The 18,489-nt window shown below is 35.3% G+C and overlaps 1 protein-coding gene across 9 annotated transcripts in view; it reads left to right on the top strand.

Annotated features, from left to right (window-relative positions):
- The window catches only part of SBF2 (SET binding factor 2), a 452,107-nt gene that overhangs the window by 183,896 nt on the left and 249,722 nt on the right, over positions 1-18,489 (top strand). For all 9 annotated transcript variants that reach the window (XM_057316868.1, XM_057316867.1, XM_026486069.4 and 6 more), the window contains one exon: positions 11,729-11,866. In XM_057316868.1, the coding sequence (XP_057172851.1) occupies positions 11,729-11,866 (138 nt within the window). The remainder of the gene's footprint in view (positions 1-11,728; positions 11,867-18,489) is intronic.

The following is an 18,489-nucleotide window of genomic DNA, read 5'->3' as shown; positions in this document are numbered from 1 at the left end:
AATGGTTTGCCAAAATATTTAAAACTTGAGAGGTTAGGTTAGCTCAACCTGTGGCTTTGACAACACATTAATTCATAATCTTAATTATGAATAGGCTTTTTTTCCTAATTACTTATTGCTGGCATCAAAACTATTGATTTTATGTATTCTTAAATCTTAAATCTAAACTCTTATTAATTCCAGCAATGTTAAATCAGCTTGCTTGGATTCTCCAAGCAGACAGTCATATTATTTAATACATAGTGAAAGTTTTATTATACTGATGAGGACAATGTAATGTGTAGTAGTAATAAAATATCTGAATGTGAATTTTTACTAAAAGCAGTGTAAGTGACCTATTTTAAATTAAGCTTCATTTAAAGCAAATTGCTTTGAATCATCTTTTTAAAAGTATACTTCATCAAAAGTTGCCCAGTAAAATTAGGCACATATATGTGAGATCCATTATTTTATGGTAACAAAACATTAGTTTCCCAACTCTTAAGTTGGTTTCTCATCCAGACTCTTATGACTACTGTGTTTTCTCTGAACTCTTGAAAAATAATCTGTCCAAAGTATGGAATACACACCTGGTGCTGCCATGGCTTATCTTGGTAGCAGAGGTCAGTTTCCCAAAGTTTCTGTTAATTTATTTCACAAACAGTTCTACTTTGGTCAGGATATAGTTCAGCATAACATTTCTTTGTTATCACTTCTTTTCTACCCTCTTTATAAAAGAAACCAGCACAACAAAATAATCCTGGGATTGCTTAACCTTTAAAAAGGGTTCAAGGGTAATTAACATTTTTGTGCTCATTTTGGTTATACTTTACAAAACCAATTCTCCTTCCCTAAAAAATAATGAACATGCCTGGAAAAATTTATATAATACCATGCATATCCTAACGTTAGTTATTAAGAAAAATTGTCAACACCTTCAACAACCAGCAATAGAGGATTAGCTAAGTTAGGGTACTTTATGTATCTAAATGATGTTGTGTACATGTTCCGGAAGATAGAGAAAAACAGGACTCATAATTCATAAAAAATATATATTCAGAGATAAATGGTTGCAAGGAAAAGTTTGCATGTTAAAGAACTTAATTCATTTTCATTGTTTTCCACATTTTTCTACTGTGAATTATATTAACATAAAATAATATCCATAAGGTGGTTTATAAAGATAATTCAGCAGTGAAAAGACAGTTCCTGAAAGTACTGAGACTTGAATTCTAGTCCTGCCTTTGTTGCATTCTGGCTATATATGACCTTAACATTTCCTAGCCTTGGTTTCATCATTCATAAGATGAGTCTTAGGGGATACAATTATATATAGTGTTTAACAACTATGAGGAATTATTGGCACTTACCTTTTGTTTGAGGATACGTGGCCTATTTCCAAATGATCTACTTCATACATTTGGGCAGTTAGAGAGACAACCAAGTAAGCAAAGTTTGCATTAATGTGTGGAATCCAGCAATGTCTGTCTGAACCTGCAACCTTGAAGTATCATTTGTTTCCAGGTTATGCTAAGGTCTTAAAGAAAGCTGGAGCTGAACAAAGACAGATAACATCCTGAAAAGGAATCCCCATATGCACGATTCCCAGATATGTTGTAAAATTTGTTTGAGCATGATCTGTGTGAAATGATGAGGGTCAGGTTGAAGGGAATAGTCAAAAACATAAGGTGTTGCAAATACATTCATTTATGTTTGAAAACAATTGTCAACCTATATAGTATATTCATTGATGATATCACTCTAAATAGATGTTTCCTCGGTGACTTAAAAAAGGAGGACAAAATGATGGCCAATCAGTTATGACAGTCAATTCTGAACAGTTTCGGTTTTGCACCTGTGATAGCATTTTTTTTTCCTGTTTGCCAGTATCTTCACTGGGGAGAGCAAAATCCTGATTTTATCCTGTTTGTTTAATGCTTATCATTTTGCTTACTATCTTTTAGTGACTATTCTGTTTCCAGCTGTCTAAACATTTTCTCACATTCCTGTCAGAAATGTGACTCGAGCTCAGGTTCAAGAATTGTAGTGTCCACTCCCTCATTGTTTATTACTTCCTCAGCGCACTTTCAGTTAAGATTTGAAGTGGGTGAACCAGCTAGCATTATTATATTTTAATCTAAATCCTATGAGGAATACTTCTCATTAAACAGTGGGATCATGTCTTCATACCCCAAATTCTATTATTACTTTATCTTATGATACAGTGAATTTGGAAAGTAGGCATTTTAACTGGAGGTTAAATTTCTTTTGAATTTAAAATCCTTTGAAGATCGAAACCTTAAAAATCCTTTAAAATTCTTGAAATTTAAAATCCTTTGAAAAAACATTTTTGTAAACTCAATTGTGTGAGGTATTGTTTATTTTCTGAGTATTTGCATATTCTTTTCATTTGAATATTTCACTTCATTCATTTGAAATTTCCCATGAAGTATATGGATTTTTTTTTTTAGAGGGGGAAGGATGGTGGGAGGAGAGAGAATCTTAAGCAGGCTCCGTGCTCCGTGCAGAGCCTGAAGGAGGGCTCGATCTCACAGCCCTGAGATCATGTCCTGAGCTGAAATCAGGAGTCCGACGCTTAACTGACTGAGCCACCCAGGTGCCCCTATTTAAATGCATAATATAAAATAATTCCTTTGTTGCTGTAATTTCATGTGTGAAGTAAGAGATCTCATGTATAACCAGTATCTCGTTGACTATCTTGACAGCATCTTTGTGCAAAATTTAGTAAAATATATCTGACAGGCCTGTCATGACTCACCATTACTATCTTAACTGTGGTCACATCAAGCTTAGTTTTGACGTACTTAATGAATCTGAAAAGTGATCCTTGGGATTTCCCAGAAGTTTTATTGTTAATACTTTTTTTCTTATCAGAATTTTAACAGAATCCCCTTTATAATGTAAACAGTGAGGCCATTTAAGTAACTAAGGAGATCTTACTACCCAAACTTTCATGTTCTCCTTTGGGATGTTTTATATTTATTATTTTCTGTTAGAAGAAGAAATTTTACTACAGGCTTCATTTTTTTGAGAGATAAATTAAAGCTCACAGTAAGATGTATCTCGGTGAGTTGTAAATTTTTAGATGTGGATGAAGGTCTTGGAAATATTCAAGGTGAGACTCCTCCAAGGAATCTTCTATAATATTTCACTTTTGAGAGATCATTCAAATTAATCACAGTAATACTGTGGACATATTTGGTTATTCTGTAACATTTTTATTATATTCTGTGTATATATAAAATACTTGAGAAAAGTGGACATAGTAAGAATTATTTTCTAGTTTAAGCTGTAAAATGTTTGATCGTTCCTTTAAGTGATAGACCTACTTGCTTATGAAAGTTATTTGTGAACTCTATGACTGGTACCTTTGAATTGAGATGTCAGTATATTCAATAAAATTAGAAATAACATAAAGAGATTTAGCTTAATCCTTATTGGAAACCTAATGATTTCATTTAAGGTTTGTGAAAATACATAGTAATTCTATAGCCAATAGCTTTTAATGCCATTTGCCGAGCCTAATGATCAGCTAATAATGAATTACAGACCTCTAAGAGAATGGTATTATTTGTTATTAATCCACAGAACAGATTCTCTTTGTATCAGAAGAGTTGTTTGTTGAACAAGTGGACTCGATGATTCAGGCTCTATCATGATATTTTATAGCCCAAGATCAGACTTTTTTCTTTTTTTTTTTGATTGTGAAACTCATTTTAGAAAATAATGTGTATCTAGGGGCGCCTGGGTGGCACAGCGGTTAAACGTCTGCCTTCGGCTCAGGGCGTGATCCCGGCGTTATGGGATCGAGCCCCACATCAGGCTCTTCCGCTATGAGCCTGCTTCTTCCTCTCCCACTCCCCCTGCTGTGTTCCCTCTCTCGCTGGCTGTCTCTATCTCTGTCAAATAAATAAATAAAATCTTTAAAAAAAAAGAAAAAAAAAAAAAGAAAATAATGTGTATCTAATTCTGGAAAGAAGTTTGTTAAGAAAGAGTTAAGAAGGTTTTGAAAAACACCTCTGGGTTTTCTTGTAACCTGGTAAAACTTCCTAGTTCTACCAAGGATTATACCTTTCTGCTATTCAAGTAGCTTAAGCCAAGGTTAGTTATGTGCTAATACCTAGTTCACTAAAATAGCAGGTCTCACACTTTTATGTCTCACACTTCATACTTTTAAAAATTACTGAGTATCCTCAAAGAGTTTTGTTTATGTCATTTTATCTATTCATTTATGTATTAGAAATTATAATTAGAGGGGCGCCTGGGTGGCTCAGTCGTTAAGCGTCTGCCTCTGGCTCAGGGCGTGATCCCAGGGTCCTGGGATGGAGCCCCGCATAGAGATCCCTGCTCTGCTGGAACCCTGCTTCTTCCTCTCCCACTTCCCTTGCTTGTGTTCCCTCTCTCGCTGCCTGTCTCTCTATCAAATAAATAAATAAAATCTTAAAAAAAAGAAATTATAATTAGAAAGTTTAGAATGATTTATTATTCATTTAAAATAACAGTAAACCATCACATATTAAATAGCGTATTTTTTATAAAGGAATAACTAAATAGCATATTTTTATAAAGAAATAACTATACTTTCCAAAACAAGAAATTGGGAAAAGAGTGGTATTGTTTTGTATTTTTATAAATATCATTGATATTGGCTTACTAAAAGACACCTGGATTCTCATACCTGCCTCTGCATTCAAGCTCTTGAAATATGATGTTTTGATTAAAGTACACTAAGAAAATCAGGTCTCACAAATACGTAGTTGGAAAAAGGAGGAGTATTTTAATAGCTTTTTAAGATAATTATGGGAACTCTTATTTGAATACTATACTAAAACTCAACAAGTAGTAATTTCTTAAAGATTAGATGCAATGTGAAATCCATAAACACATCAACGAACTTTTCATACTGTTACATTAAAATCTCTTGGTATACTTAGCGCTTTGAACAGGTCTTTTATCCATGTATGATTTTATAACATCACACATTGGTTATTTTGCAAATAGGAATCAGTGAGTTATGCAGATCTTCCAAATACTGACACATACTAATATACAATATTGTAAATATTACATTAATGTTACTGTCACATTCATCAGAAATGCAAAAGCTGTGAGACTCATGATTGTGCTTGAAAGCTTGTTTATCATTGGTAACACACACCTCAGATCCTTATCTTAAAATGACAGACCCACTTCATTTATTTAGAGACAATGTCTGCCATATACGTGAATCTGTATAAGCATGTTTGTCTGTCAATTATTCTTTCCAGTAAAAAATGGTAGGGAAAAAAGGCAAGCTAGTTCAGCTCACAACTTAAACAACACAAGTAGTATTTCTCTGAACAACTATCATACTTCTATACGCAGCAAAAGTGCTTTATATCTACCTAGTATTTGAAACGCAGACTATTTAAAAAGTTGTATACTCAAGGGTCGAGTTATAATGAAATTAAACTACTTATTGCTTCATCAGGGACATTTTAAACTGAAACTGACTTTTTAAAAAAATTTTTTAATTTTTAATTTTTTTAAGATTTTATTTATTTATTTGACAGAGAGACAGCCAGCGAGAGAGGGAACACAAGCAGGGGGAGTGGGAGAGGAAGAAGCAGGCTCATAGTGGAGGAGCCTGATGTGGGGCTCGATCCCATAACGCCGGGATCACGCCCTGAGCCGAAGGCAGACGCTTAACGACTGAGCCACCCAGGCGCCCTTGACTTTTTTTTTTTTAAACTGCAGATCTGTAGCTATGAAGAATACAGTGACTGCAAGTATAATTTGGGGCTTGCCGCTTTCATTTCTGTTAAGGTGCCAGCAGTTTTACCTGCCATTACTTTAGCATCATCAATGTAAATGTCAACAAAGTGAAAGGAACCACGAATTCTTGGTATTATTATGAAAATAGTTCTTACCACTGGGACCCCTCTGATTCTGTGTACCACACGTTGAGGGCTGCTATTCTAGAGTAAAAAATCTATGATGGCCACAAGAACTTGGATAAATGGATTGTTAAAGACAAATATACACATAAAGAAATGACAAGTCAACTTTTCTGTACCAAATTAGTAGAATAGGTAATAAGTTCTAGGGAGATATATAAGAAGAAAAGGTTGTTGCTATTATAATTACTTATTATAATAAAAATGTATAAAAATGGTTTTGGAACACGGGAGAGGAACTTCTTGATTTTTGGGTCTGGAGGTTCTGGAGATAACTGGGAATTACAGAGAAGTGTTCTCAGAACAAATGATACTTGAATAGCTATTTCAAAATAAAAATGTCATAAAGAAATATGTTTTCACTTATTTGCTAATTAGTGTATTTTTAAGCTTTTCATGCTATTTCTTTATTCCTGTAACATTTGCTTGTGGAAATGAGTCTGGTAGAATTTTTCTGCTGGTAGAGAAGCTCTGAACATGATTAATGTCTCTCTCCAAATGTAGGAAATTATCCGGATCTCTCTTTTTAATGTCTCATTAGACTCAGTCAAGGAAGCAATGAGGCACTGAAAGGAGGGGCAGATTTAGAAGAAACGATACAGAAAGAGAAAGAAAGTGTTACAGATCTGATGACAGAAACTAAAGCTGGATCCAAGGGGGTGATGTTTACCTCACTGGACTGTATGCCAGGGGCTGTTCTCAGCACTGTGCACGTGTTAACTCATGTACACTTCCCAAGAGTACTAGCAGGTGCGTACTCATAGTCTGCCTTTTACAGATGAGGACATTGAGGCACTGAGGGGTTAAATAAAATGCTCAAGATTACACAGTTGTTGAGCAGAATAGCAGAAGGTAATCTGGCACAGAGAGCTGCTGTATTGATAAACTCATTTCTGTTTTTGTTCTCTCTCTTGAACAATACTGATAATCAAGGTATCTTGTTTTCTTCAGATTTTTGAAAATGGACTTCACTTTTTTTCTTCCCTTACACTTTTGGAGACTAAGAAAAGCAGTTTTAGATTCATAGCAAAATGAAGCGGAGAGAACTGAGAGTTCCTATATGCTCCTTGTTCTCAAAGCACACAGCGTCCCACACTATCAGTATCCCCATCCACAGTGGTACATTTGTTACAATGGATGAACCTACATTGATTGACATATCATTATCACCCTAAGTCCATAATGTACATTAGCGTTCACTCTTGGTGTTATACATTCTATAGGTTTTGACAGAAGTATAATAGCATGTATCCACCATTATAGTATTGCACAGTATTATATATATAGTATTACACAGTATTATGGAAGTATACTATATTGTGCATATAGTATTCTACAGGTGCCATAACCTGAAAATCCTCTGTATTCTGCCTATTCATGTCTCTGCAATGCCCTCAATTTCAGATAACCCTTAATCTTTTTGCTCTCTCCATAGTTTTGCATTTTTCGGAATGTCATGTAGTTGGAATCATACCATATATAACCCTTTTGGATTGAGGTCTTTCATTTAGTAATATACATATAAGGTTCCTCCATGCCTTTTCATGGCTTCTTTTTAGCACTAAATAATATTCCATTGCCTTGAATGTGTCACAATTTATCTATCCATTCATCTACTGAAAGATATTTTGGTTGCTTTCAAGTTTTGGCAATTATGAATAAAGCTGCTATAAACATCCATGCATTAGGTTTTGTGAATTTATGTTTTGAGGTAAATACCAAGGAGCACAATTGCTGGATTGTATATTAAGAATATGCTTAGTTTTTAAAGAAACTATCATGCTGTCTGCCCAGAGTGGTTGTCCATTTTGCATTCCTACCAGCAATGAATGAGAGTTCCTGTTGTTCTACCTTTTTTTTTTTTTTTTTAAGATTTCATTTATTTATTTGACAGAGAGAGAGACAGCCAGCGAGAGAGGGAACACAAGCAGGGGGAGTGGGAGAGGAAGAAGCAGGCTCATAGCGGAGGAGCCTGATGTGGGGCTCGATCCCAGGACCCTGGGATCATGCCCTGGGCCGAAGGCAGATGCTTAACAACTGAGCCACCCAGGCGCCCCTGTTGTTCTACATTCTTGTCAGTATTTGGCATGGCCAGTTTTTTGGATTTTGGCCGTGGTAATAAACATGTATTGATATCTCATCGTTATTTTAATTTACAATTCTGTAATGACTTAGGATGTTGAATGTCTTATCATATGCTTTTTTTTTTTCTGTGTATCTTCTTTAGTGAGGTACCTGTTCAGATCTTTTTCCTATTTTTTAATTGAGTTGTTCATTTTCTTATTGTTGACTTTTAAGAATTCTTTGTATATTTTGGATGACTATACATTATTTAGTATGTCTTTTGCAAACTTTTTTCCCAGTCCTTTCTTGGCTTGTCTTCTCCTTTTCTTTTTTTTTAATGTCCAGGCTGCTGTTCAGATTGCTTTTTTTTTTTTTTTTAAGATTTTATTTATTCATTTGAGACAGGGTGGGGGAAGCACAGAGGTACAGTAAGAGGGGGAAGCAGACTCCCTGCTGAGCAGAGAGCCTAACATGGGGCTTGATCCCAGGACCCTGAGATCATGACCTGAGCTGAAGGCAGATGCTTAACTAACTGACTGAGCCACCCAGGTGCTCCAATTGTCTTCTCATTCTGTTGATGGTATCTTTCACACAGCAAAAGTTTTTTTTTTAATGAAATTTTTTATTATGTTTTGTTAGTCACCATACAATATATCCTTAGTTTTTGATGTAGTGTTCCAACAGCAGAAGTTTTTAATTGTAATGAAGTCTCACTTATCAATTATTTCTTCCATGGTTTATTGTTTTGGTGTTTTATCTAAAAAGTTATTGCCAAAACCAAAGGTCATCTTAATTTTTTCCTATATTATCTTCTGGGAGTTTTATAGTTTTGTGCCTTGAACATTTAGGTGTATGATCCACTTTGAGCTAATTTTTATGAAGAGTGTAAGGTCTGTCTATATCTAGATTCATTTTTTTCTATATGAATATCAGGTTATTTCAGCATCATTTCTTTCCCACTGCATTGCTTTGCTTCTTTGTCAGAGTTGCCTGTGTTGGGTATACTATTTCTGGTCTCTATTCCATTTGATCGACCTGCATGTCCCTTCTTTCACCAGTACTACACTGTCTTGATTACTCTAGCTTTTTATTAAGTCTTTAAGTCAGATAATGTCTTGTTCTTTGACTTTATTCTTTTTCTTCAGTATTATGTTGGCTCTTCTGGATCTTTTGCCTCTCTGTGTAAACTTTAAAGTCAGTTTGTCATTATCCACAAAATAACTTGCTGGGATGTTGATTGGGATTGCATTGAAGTATAGATCAATTCTGGAAGAACTGATACTTGACAGTATTGTGTCTTCCTATCCATGAACATGGAATCTCTCTCTCTCTTTAGTTCTTCTTTGATTACTGCCCTTAAAGTTTTATAGTTTTCCTCATGTAGATCTTGTACATATTTTGTTAAATTTAACCTAAGTATTTAATTGAGGGAGGTTCTAATTTCAATGGTAATGTATTTTTAATTTCAAACAGCACTGGTTCATTTGTTGATTTATAAGAAGGCAGTTGACCTTTGTATATGAACCTCGTATCCTGGAATCTTGCTATAATTGATTACTTTCAAGAGCCTTTTTGTTGATCCTTTCAGATTTTCTACATAGACAGTCATGTCATTTTTGAACAGACAGTTATATTTCTTTCTTCCCAATCTGTACACTTTTTATTTCCTTTTTTGTCTAATTGCATTAGTTAGGACTTCCAGTACAATTTTGTAGAGTTGTGATGATAGGGGACTTCCTTTCTTTGAGAAAGCTTCTAGCTTTTTATCGTTAAGTATGACATTAGTTGTAGGATTTTAGTAAATGTTCTCTATCGAGTTAAGGAACTTCCACTCTATTCTTAGTTTGATGGGGGTTTTATCATGAATGGGTGTTGGATTTTCTCAAATGCTTTTTCTGCATGTATTGATATGCATGTGATTTTTTTCTTATCTGTCTTCTTAATGTTTTTAATTTACTTTCAGATGTTGAATCAGCCTTGTGTACCTGGACTAAATCCTACTTGGTTGTAGTTTATAATTCGTTTCATATATTGTTGGATTCAACTTGTAAATATTTTGTTGAGGGTTTATGCATCTGTGTTCATGAGGGAAATTGATCTGTAGTATTCTTATGATTTTTTTTCTGCTTTTGCTATTAGAGTAATGCTGGCTGCATAGAATGAACCAGGAAGTATTCCCTTGCCTTCTATCTTCTGGAAGAGATTGTAGAGAATTGTATAATTGCTTCATTAAATGTTTAGTGAATTCACCAGTGAACCCATTTGGGCTTGATGCTTTCTATTTTGGAAGATTATTAATTATTGATTCAATTTATTTAATAGATATAGACCTATTCAGATGGTCTATTTCTTCTTGTATGAGTTTTATCAGATTCTGTCTTTTAAGGAATTGATCCATTTCATCTATCCTGTCAAATTGGTAGGCATCGAGTTGTTTGGAGTATTTCTTTATTATCTTTTTCATGTCCATGGGAATCTGTAGTGATGTCTCGTCTTTCATTTCTGATATTAGTAATTTGTATCTTTTCTTTTTTTCCCTTAGATAACTGGTTAGAGGCTTATTGATTTTAATGATCGTTTCAAAGAACCAGCTATGTTTTGTTGATTTTCTGTATTGATTTTTCGTTTTCAATTTCATTGGTTTCTGCCCTAATTTTTATTATTTCTTTTCATCTGCTCTTTGGATTTAATTTACTCTTCTTTTTCTAGCTTCCTAAGATAGAAGCTTTGATTATTGATTTTAGGTCTCTCTTCTTTTAATATATGCATTCAATGCTATAAATTTTCCTTTCAGCACTGCTTTTTCTTTTTTCTTTCTTTTTTTTTTTTTAAAGATTTATTTATTTATTTATTTGACAGAGAGAGAGAGACAGCCAGCGAGAGAGGGAACACAAGCAGGGGGAGTGGGAGAGGAAGAAGCAGGCTCATAGCGGAGGAGCCTGATGTGGGGCTCGATCCCATAACGCCGGGATCACGCCCTGAGCTGAAGGCAGACGCTTAACCGGTGTGCCACCCAGGCGCCCCTCAGCACTGCTTTTTCTGAATCTCAAAAATGTTAATAAGTTGTATTTTCATTTAGTTAGAAATATTTTTCAAATTTCTCTTGAGATTTTGTCTTTGACCCATGTATTATTTAGAAGTGTGTTGTTTAACCTCCAAGTATTTTGGGATTTTTTCAGCTATTTTTCTGTTACTAGTTCAGTTCTTTTATGGTCTAAGAGCATACATGGTATGTTTTCTATTCTTTAAAATATATTAATGTACATTATAGCCTATAATGTGGTTTATCTTGATGAACAAGATATCTTTTTCATTATATTGAATTGAAGACTTAGATTAATGAAGGAATTTTAAAATAATTCTGTTTTCCATCAGTGATAGATACTTAGCACTTTATCTTCAACTCATTTCATGATTTGTTCTAAAGGGGGGCAAGTTTTTCATTTATGGTGATTTGTTTCTACATATGCCAATCTATGTCTCAGAATGAGTGGCATCTGTGGAAAATCTAGGCTGTCCTCATTAAATATATATGTACATTAGAGAAAGTACATTATAAATATGTACTTAAAAATATATATATATTGGCTTAGGTAACATCACATTAGCTGGAATTTTTTTTTCTTTTTTACAATGGAGGGATATTTAACATATCACAAAAATTTATAAGTAATAAATTTTCTTTATACTTTTAAAATGTGACAATTTTTTTTTTTAATCCCATTTAGTTTTGTCAGCCTGGTGGGTGGCAGCTGTCCAGAGAGAGGAAGCAGCCGACGTTTTTTGTGGTGGTCCTGACAGATATTGACTCAGATCGACATTACTGCTCGTGTCTAACCTTCTATGAAGCAGAAATCAATCTTCAGGTACAACAACTTTTCTAGCCAAAGGAACAACACTTGGAAATCTTTTTTTTTAATGCCATATTTGTTTTTGTTAGAACTGTAAGTTTAAATTCATTGGAGTACTTTAGAAAGACTGACGTACTATACTGTTGAAGAAGAGAGGAAGAAGGTAAACTTTGTTTTCTTTTAAAATATTGATCATAATCTGAATATTTACAAGAATAGTGTATTCATGAATTGGTTTATTAGGAAGATTCGTATCCTCTCATGGAGAAACTGTGATTTTCCCTGTCAGTCCTTTTCCTGAGAGGTCTTTTACAGAATATAGAGCGTATAATCAGAATGTTTATAAATCACCTATCACAATGCTTCATATTATTTTTTAAGTACCCAACTAAATGTCAAGTCATTAGGGAGTATCAACATGACAGGACTGAAATTCATATGCTAGAACCATAGCAATGAAAAATACTAGGTTTCTCAGAGTACTTGTTGGGGTTCTCAGTTTCAGACAACTGCATCTACTTTCTCTAATATATACCTAAAAGGATTTATGACAATATATTGGGCAGCTTGTGTAATTTCATGGGTCAGGGGTGAGCAGGGAACCAATTTTGGGTACTAGGAATTGCCTAGCTTGGGTCTGTTTTAGTAGAAACCATACTTTTTCTACCTTTGACCACTTGGCACTTACGATGTTGGGTATTAGACAATATAACCTTTACATGTTGCCCTAGAAATCTAACCTTTCATATGCAGCCTATCTATCTTACACTGGTGACTTCTGCTATAAATCTCATATAGGTTGTTTCCTTGTGGAAGTCAGATTGCATGCAGATCCCACCCCTTGGAAAGGAATAAAAAACTTTGTTGTTGTTGTTATGCATTTGTTTGTTTGTTTTGCTTTCAAAGCTCTATAGTACAAGACGGAAACTATAAAAGAGTTTGGAGGATGTTGAGTAAGCCAATTTGCATTATCTGCAGTACTTTCTGCTACATGTAGATGAATGAGTATCACTGCCAGGGTAAAGGATTGGCTTGCTTTCTAAAATGGCCTTACAAAGAAGCATTTGTGGTTTGGGTTAATTTAATTTAGACTCTAATATCTGAATTTTTCTAGATGCAGAAATCTGAATTTGCGGTACAAGAGGTGATGTCACCTTTAATGACACAGACTTATATTATCCACATTAATTAGACCGATGTACTAAAACCAGCATGCTAGTTTATTAATTTACAGTGATAAATTAAAAGGTTACATAGAACAAAATATGCATCATCTGTATTATCAATACATTCTCTCTTTGTTGTCAGATCTTTGTGGGAGGCCATATCAAAATGTGAAGCATTTTGGTTGTGGCATCAAACTAAGGAATATTTTATGTCAAATATTTAGTGCCTACTGGACTAACATAGCCCATTGTTTCTATTTGAAATTAGAGATTATATTGTTAATGGGGACAAAAACTTAGAAGTCAGTGACAATAGCCATTTCTATCCTGGGTAGTGTTTGAGTGGATGTTGCCAACAATTAATAATCAAATTCCCATTTTTGATCAATTCAGTCTAAAAGTGTTCTCAAGCCAAAAGCCTCTCTGTCTCTTTTAGGTGACCCTTCATTTCTATGTTGATCTTCAGAATTTAAGTTAGTTCTGAGAATGTAGTATTTTCTTTTATTTCTCTGTTCTTGACAATACCTCTTCACAATTCCCTAGAATTGCCCAATGAAGCTAACTGTGATTATTCAAGTTCTTCCTTCTTTCTCCTTCACAACAAACACCTCTTGCCCCAGAATAACTGGCAGAAAAGTAATACATTAAGACAATGTAAGGGGTTCCTACCTTGTCAGTAGTGACATAGCAAACTCCTAAACTCAGTCCCTCCCACAGACACACCAAATCTACAGCTACCATGGAGTGATTCCCTCTGAAAGAAATCTGGAAACTAGCTGAACAACTCACATTGCTCAATCAAGAAAATACCCACATCAAAGTGAGTAGGAAAGGCTAAGACAGACTCTTACCATAAATCCTACCCCTCGCACAGTGACATTGGGAAGGAATTTACAACTTCCAGCTTTTCCCTGAGGCATAAAGCATTTGGACCCAACATCTAGCCCCAACTTTTAAGACTTGTGCCTGAGGGATGGGCATCCAAAACACCTAACTTTGAAAGCCAGTGGGGCTAATGTCCATGAGACCCACCAGACTATAGCAAACAACTAGAATTCTTAACAGGTTCACAAAAATTCACTGTGGCTATCCCCCAGGGCTCAGCATGAAGAGAACAGAGAGAAATGTCCATCTCCCAGTCTTTCCCCGAAAGAGTCCTATTTGCATACTTTAAAAGTTGCTGCCTTAGGGTCAGGTTTCTAATTTAGCATATCTCTGAGGACCTCACTGGAGACTAGGGAGGCTAGCAGGTGTCATCTCTGTGTTGTCTCTCTGGACCACTTCACTTCACCAGTTTTCCCCTAGAAAGAACTTGTGCACATGTCTGGCATTTCATATTTGCAGTTGCTGCCCAAGGAATGCACCATTTTAATCTCCTGGCTTTCATAGCCAGGAAGGCTTAAGCCGTTAGCTCCCACAGGACTTTAGCAAAGAAAGTAAATTCGTAACTGGCCATCCCCACCCAGGACTCAGTGCAGAAGGAGCAGACAGAAATACCCATCTTCAGGTCTTTTGCTAAAAGATGTATATTTGCATACATTAAAAGCTGCTTCCTGAGGGCCTGGCTTTTAGTCAGTCTGAATCTAGTTGGGGATCTTTCTCTTTAGCACACTGACAGGTCTTGATACAGCCTCAACTACAGGAAACACTAAGAATCAGGTAGTCTGCTTGACAGTCACAGAGGCTTAAGAGACAACCAAGAACCATGGTAAGATTGAATGATAAGTTTCATCCTCTTATAAGAGGCCACTTCTTCTAGATTAGAGGGATGTCTGTTTTATTGAATGCATAGAAACTAACAAAGAAAGTCAAGGAAAATGAAGAGATAGAAACATGTTCCAAACGAGAGAACAAAATAAAACCTCAGAAAAAGGAGAAATGGAAATAAGAGATTTACCGGATAAAAGGTTCAAAATAATTACCATAAAGAGGGTCACTTAGCACAGGAGAAGAATGAATGAACAAGGTCAGAATTTTAACCAAATATAAGAAAGTACCAAATAAAAGTCACAGAGCTGAAGCGTAGAGTAACTGCACTGAAAAATACCAGAGGGATTAACAGCAGACTAGATGAAGGAGAAGAAAGGATCAGTGAACTTGAGGACAGGGCAGTGGAAATCACCCAATCAAAAGAGCAAAAAGAAAAAAGAATGAAAAAGAGTGAAGATAGCTTTAAGGACTTATATGACAGCATCAAGTAGACCAACATTCACAATTTAGGTATTTCAGAAGGAGAAAAGAGAGAGAAAGGGGCAGAAAACTTATTTGAAGAAATAATGGTTAAAACCTTTCCTAACTTGGGGAAGGAAACAGACATCGAGGTCCACAAAGCCCATGGAGTTCCAATAAAGATGAACCCAAAGACACCAATACCAAGACACATTATAATTGAGTGTCAAGAGTTAAGGACAAGGAGAGCATCTTAAAAGTGGAAGAGAAAAGTAACTTGTTCATACAAGGGATCCCCCATGCCTATGAGCAGATTTCTCAGCAAAAACTTTGTGGGCCAGTAGGGAGTGGCAAGATACATTCAACCAAGAATATTCTACCTGGCAAAGCAGTCCTCCAGAATTGAAGGAGACATAAACAGTTTTCCAGACAAAAACTAAAGAAGCTCATCACACTAGACTGGCCTTAGAAGGAATGTTAAAGGGAGTTAAGCTGAAATGAAAGGGTACTAATTAATAACAGGAAAACATATTAAAGTATATATCTTACTTGTAAAAAATATCTAATGTAAATATGGTGAGTTAATCACTTATAAAGTCTAGTATGAAGGGATTAAAAGACAAAAATAATGGGCCACCTGGGTGGCTCGGTTGAGCGTCTGACTCTTGATTTCAGTTCAGGTCATGAACTTAGGGTCATGAGATCGAGCCCCGTGTCAAGCTCCATGCTCAGCATAGAGTCTGCTTGTACCTCTCCCTCTCCTCCTCCTTCTCTCTCTCTCTCTCTCTCTCCCTCTCTCTCTCTCTCTCTCTCTCAAGTAAATAAATAAATAAATAAATAAAATCTTTTACAAAAAGACAAAACTAGTAAATAACTACAAAAACTTATTAATGGATACATAAGATTAAAAAAAAGATGTAAATTATGACCTCAAAACACATAAATTGGGTATGGGGGGAGTAAAAATGTAAAGCCTAGAATATGTTCTAATGTAAGTTGTTATCAACTTGAAATAGACGGTTATAAATTGTTTTATGCAAACCTCATGGTAACCACAAGCAAAAACCTTTAGTAGATACAGGAAAGATAAAGAGAATGGAACCCAAGCATGCCACTAAAGAAAAACATGAAGTCACAAAGAAAGAGAGCAAGGGAAGAAGGAAGGAACAACGGAATTACAGAATATCCAGAAAACAAGGAACAAAATGACATTAGTAAATACAAACTGATCAGTAATTACTTCAAATGTAGCCAGATTAAGTTCTCTAATCCAAAGATTTAGTTGGCTGAATGGATTAAAAAGAATAAGACCCAACTAAATGCTACCTACCAGAGACTCACTTTTGCTTTAAAGATAGGCACAGACTGAAAGAGAAGGGATAGAAAAAAATATGCCCCTGCAAATGGAATCCAAAAGAAAGCTATAGTAGCTATACTTGTCTGACTAAATAGACTTTACTTTTTTTAAGATTTACTTATTTACTATATAGAGAGAGAGCCTCTTGCAAATGAGCAGAGGGGCAGAGAGAGAGAATCTCAAGCAGACTCCCCACTGAATGCAGAACCCGACGTGGGCTCGATCTCACAACCCTGAGATTATGACCTAAGCCAAAACCAAGAGTGGTACGCTTAACTGACTGAGCCACCCAGACCACCCGGCCCCATCATTTTTTAAGGCATTTTTAATTTTTTTATTTTAATTTTTTAATTTTTATTTATTTTTATTTATTTGACAGAGAGAGAAAGCCAGTGAGAGAGGGAACACAAGCAGGGGGAATGGGAGAGGAAGAAGCAGGCTCCCAGAGGAGGAGCCTGATGTGGGGCTCGATCCCAGGACTCTGGGATCACGCCCTGAGCCGAAGGCAGACGCTTAATGACTGAGCCACCCAGGCGCCCCTTAAGGCATTTTTTAAACTTTGTGTCATAATAAGCTGATCCAGGGTCATCTTACTCCTTCCTTGCCCTCGGCCTTGAACTCAGCCATTTTTCCGAGGAGCCTTGGCTTGTTTGAGTGGAGAATAATATTAGAAACCAAGATGTAGGCTCTTGTGTATTTGGAATCAATGTTTAAATTTTTTTTTCTTTTTAAGCTCAGATATTTGCCCATTTTCCATTTTAAGTGGATCAAAAATTATACTTTACTTAGTTTTTATAATCAATTTACAGAAGGTTAGATTCTGCTTCTTAAGAGTTTTTCCAAGATTCTGAAAATGAAAGTGAGCTGTAAAAGATCTGGGTCCTGAAGAATTGTACCTTGGTAGTTAGGTACTCACCAGAATCATATGATAGCTTCTCTGTGCTCATAAAGTTAATGTTTGGAATTGGTCCCCAAAAATGGCACAATGAGGTAGAATTTGAGAAAATAATATTAAAACTCAGATGATGTTCCTTTCTAGGTCATCATTAATGTTTTTCCCATTTTTGGTGTGAAGTTAACTATGTTCTTTTTTAAAAATGTGTTTTTCTTTTATTTCTGGATCATATCATCGGTTCAAAAATAGATCTTTTTAATTTGCATTTGGTGTGAATTACTTCATACCAAATATACTATGACACATTATTTGGAAGCCTGAAGAGGAGGAACTTAGGGACACACCATCCTAAGAATAATTGTATAACTTTAAAAATGTTGGCTCTTATCTTTCCAGGATACAGTAACACTGTCAGTAATCACAAGCAAAATCTTTGCATTAAACTTTTGAAAGCATGTTCCCAAAATTATTCAACTAGACAATATGATTGTAAATATTTTTATGTAATCAGTAAAACAAGATAAATGTAAGGTTGCTTTTTATGGCTTATCTAAAATATGATAGACCTGTCTAAATTTTTTATTTAGTTGTATCTTTTTAAAGTCTTTTTAATGTGTTTATAAATGTGTTTATGAACCAATAGTAATGATGAAATTCACAGTGAAGACATTTGGTATGTCACCAAATTGTCAAAGGATTGGAGGGGGAAATGATTGAAGGTACATTGGAGAAGATGAGGAATAAAGAAGGAGGTACATAGAAGGAATAGGATATGTTTCTTTATCTCAATTGGCTTAAAATCTAGTGTGTGAGGCAAAACCAAAATTTTAGTATAAAGATACTCTTAAGTATCTATGCTAGGTACCAGTTCAGGATGGAGTTAATAATTGAAGACAGGGCAGCTGAAATAAGTCCTACAGATTTTAAAGGACTCAGTGGCATTTAAAAAATCAGAAGGGGGAATGAACCATGAGAGACTATGGACTCTGAGAAACAAACTGAGGGCCTCAGAGGGGAGGGGGGTGGGGGAATGGGATAGACTGGTGATGAC

The sequence above is a fragment of the Ursus arctos genome, unplaced genomic scaffold (genome assembly GCF_023065955.2).
Source record: "Ursus arctos isolate Adak ecotype North America unplaced genomic scaffold, UrsArc2.0 scaffold_22, whole genome shotgun sequence".
Classification (NCBI taxonomy): domain Eukaryota; kingdom Metazoa; phylum Chordata; class Mammalia; order Carnivora; family Ursidae; genus Ursus; species Ursus arctos.
This window is presented reverse-complemented; position numbering and strand designations above follow the sequence as displayed.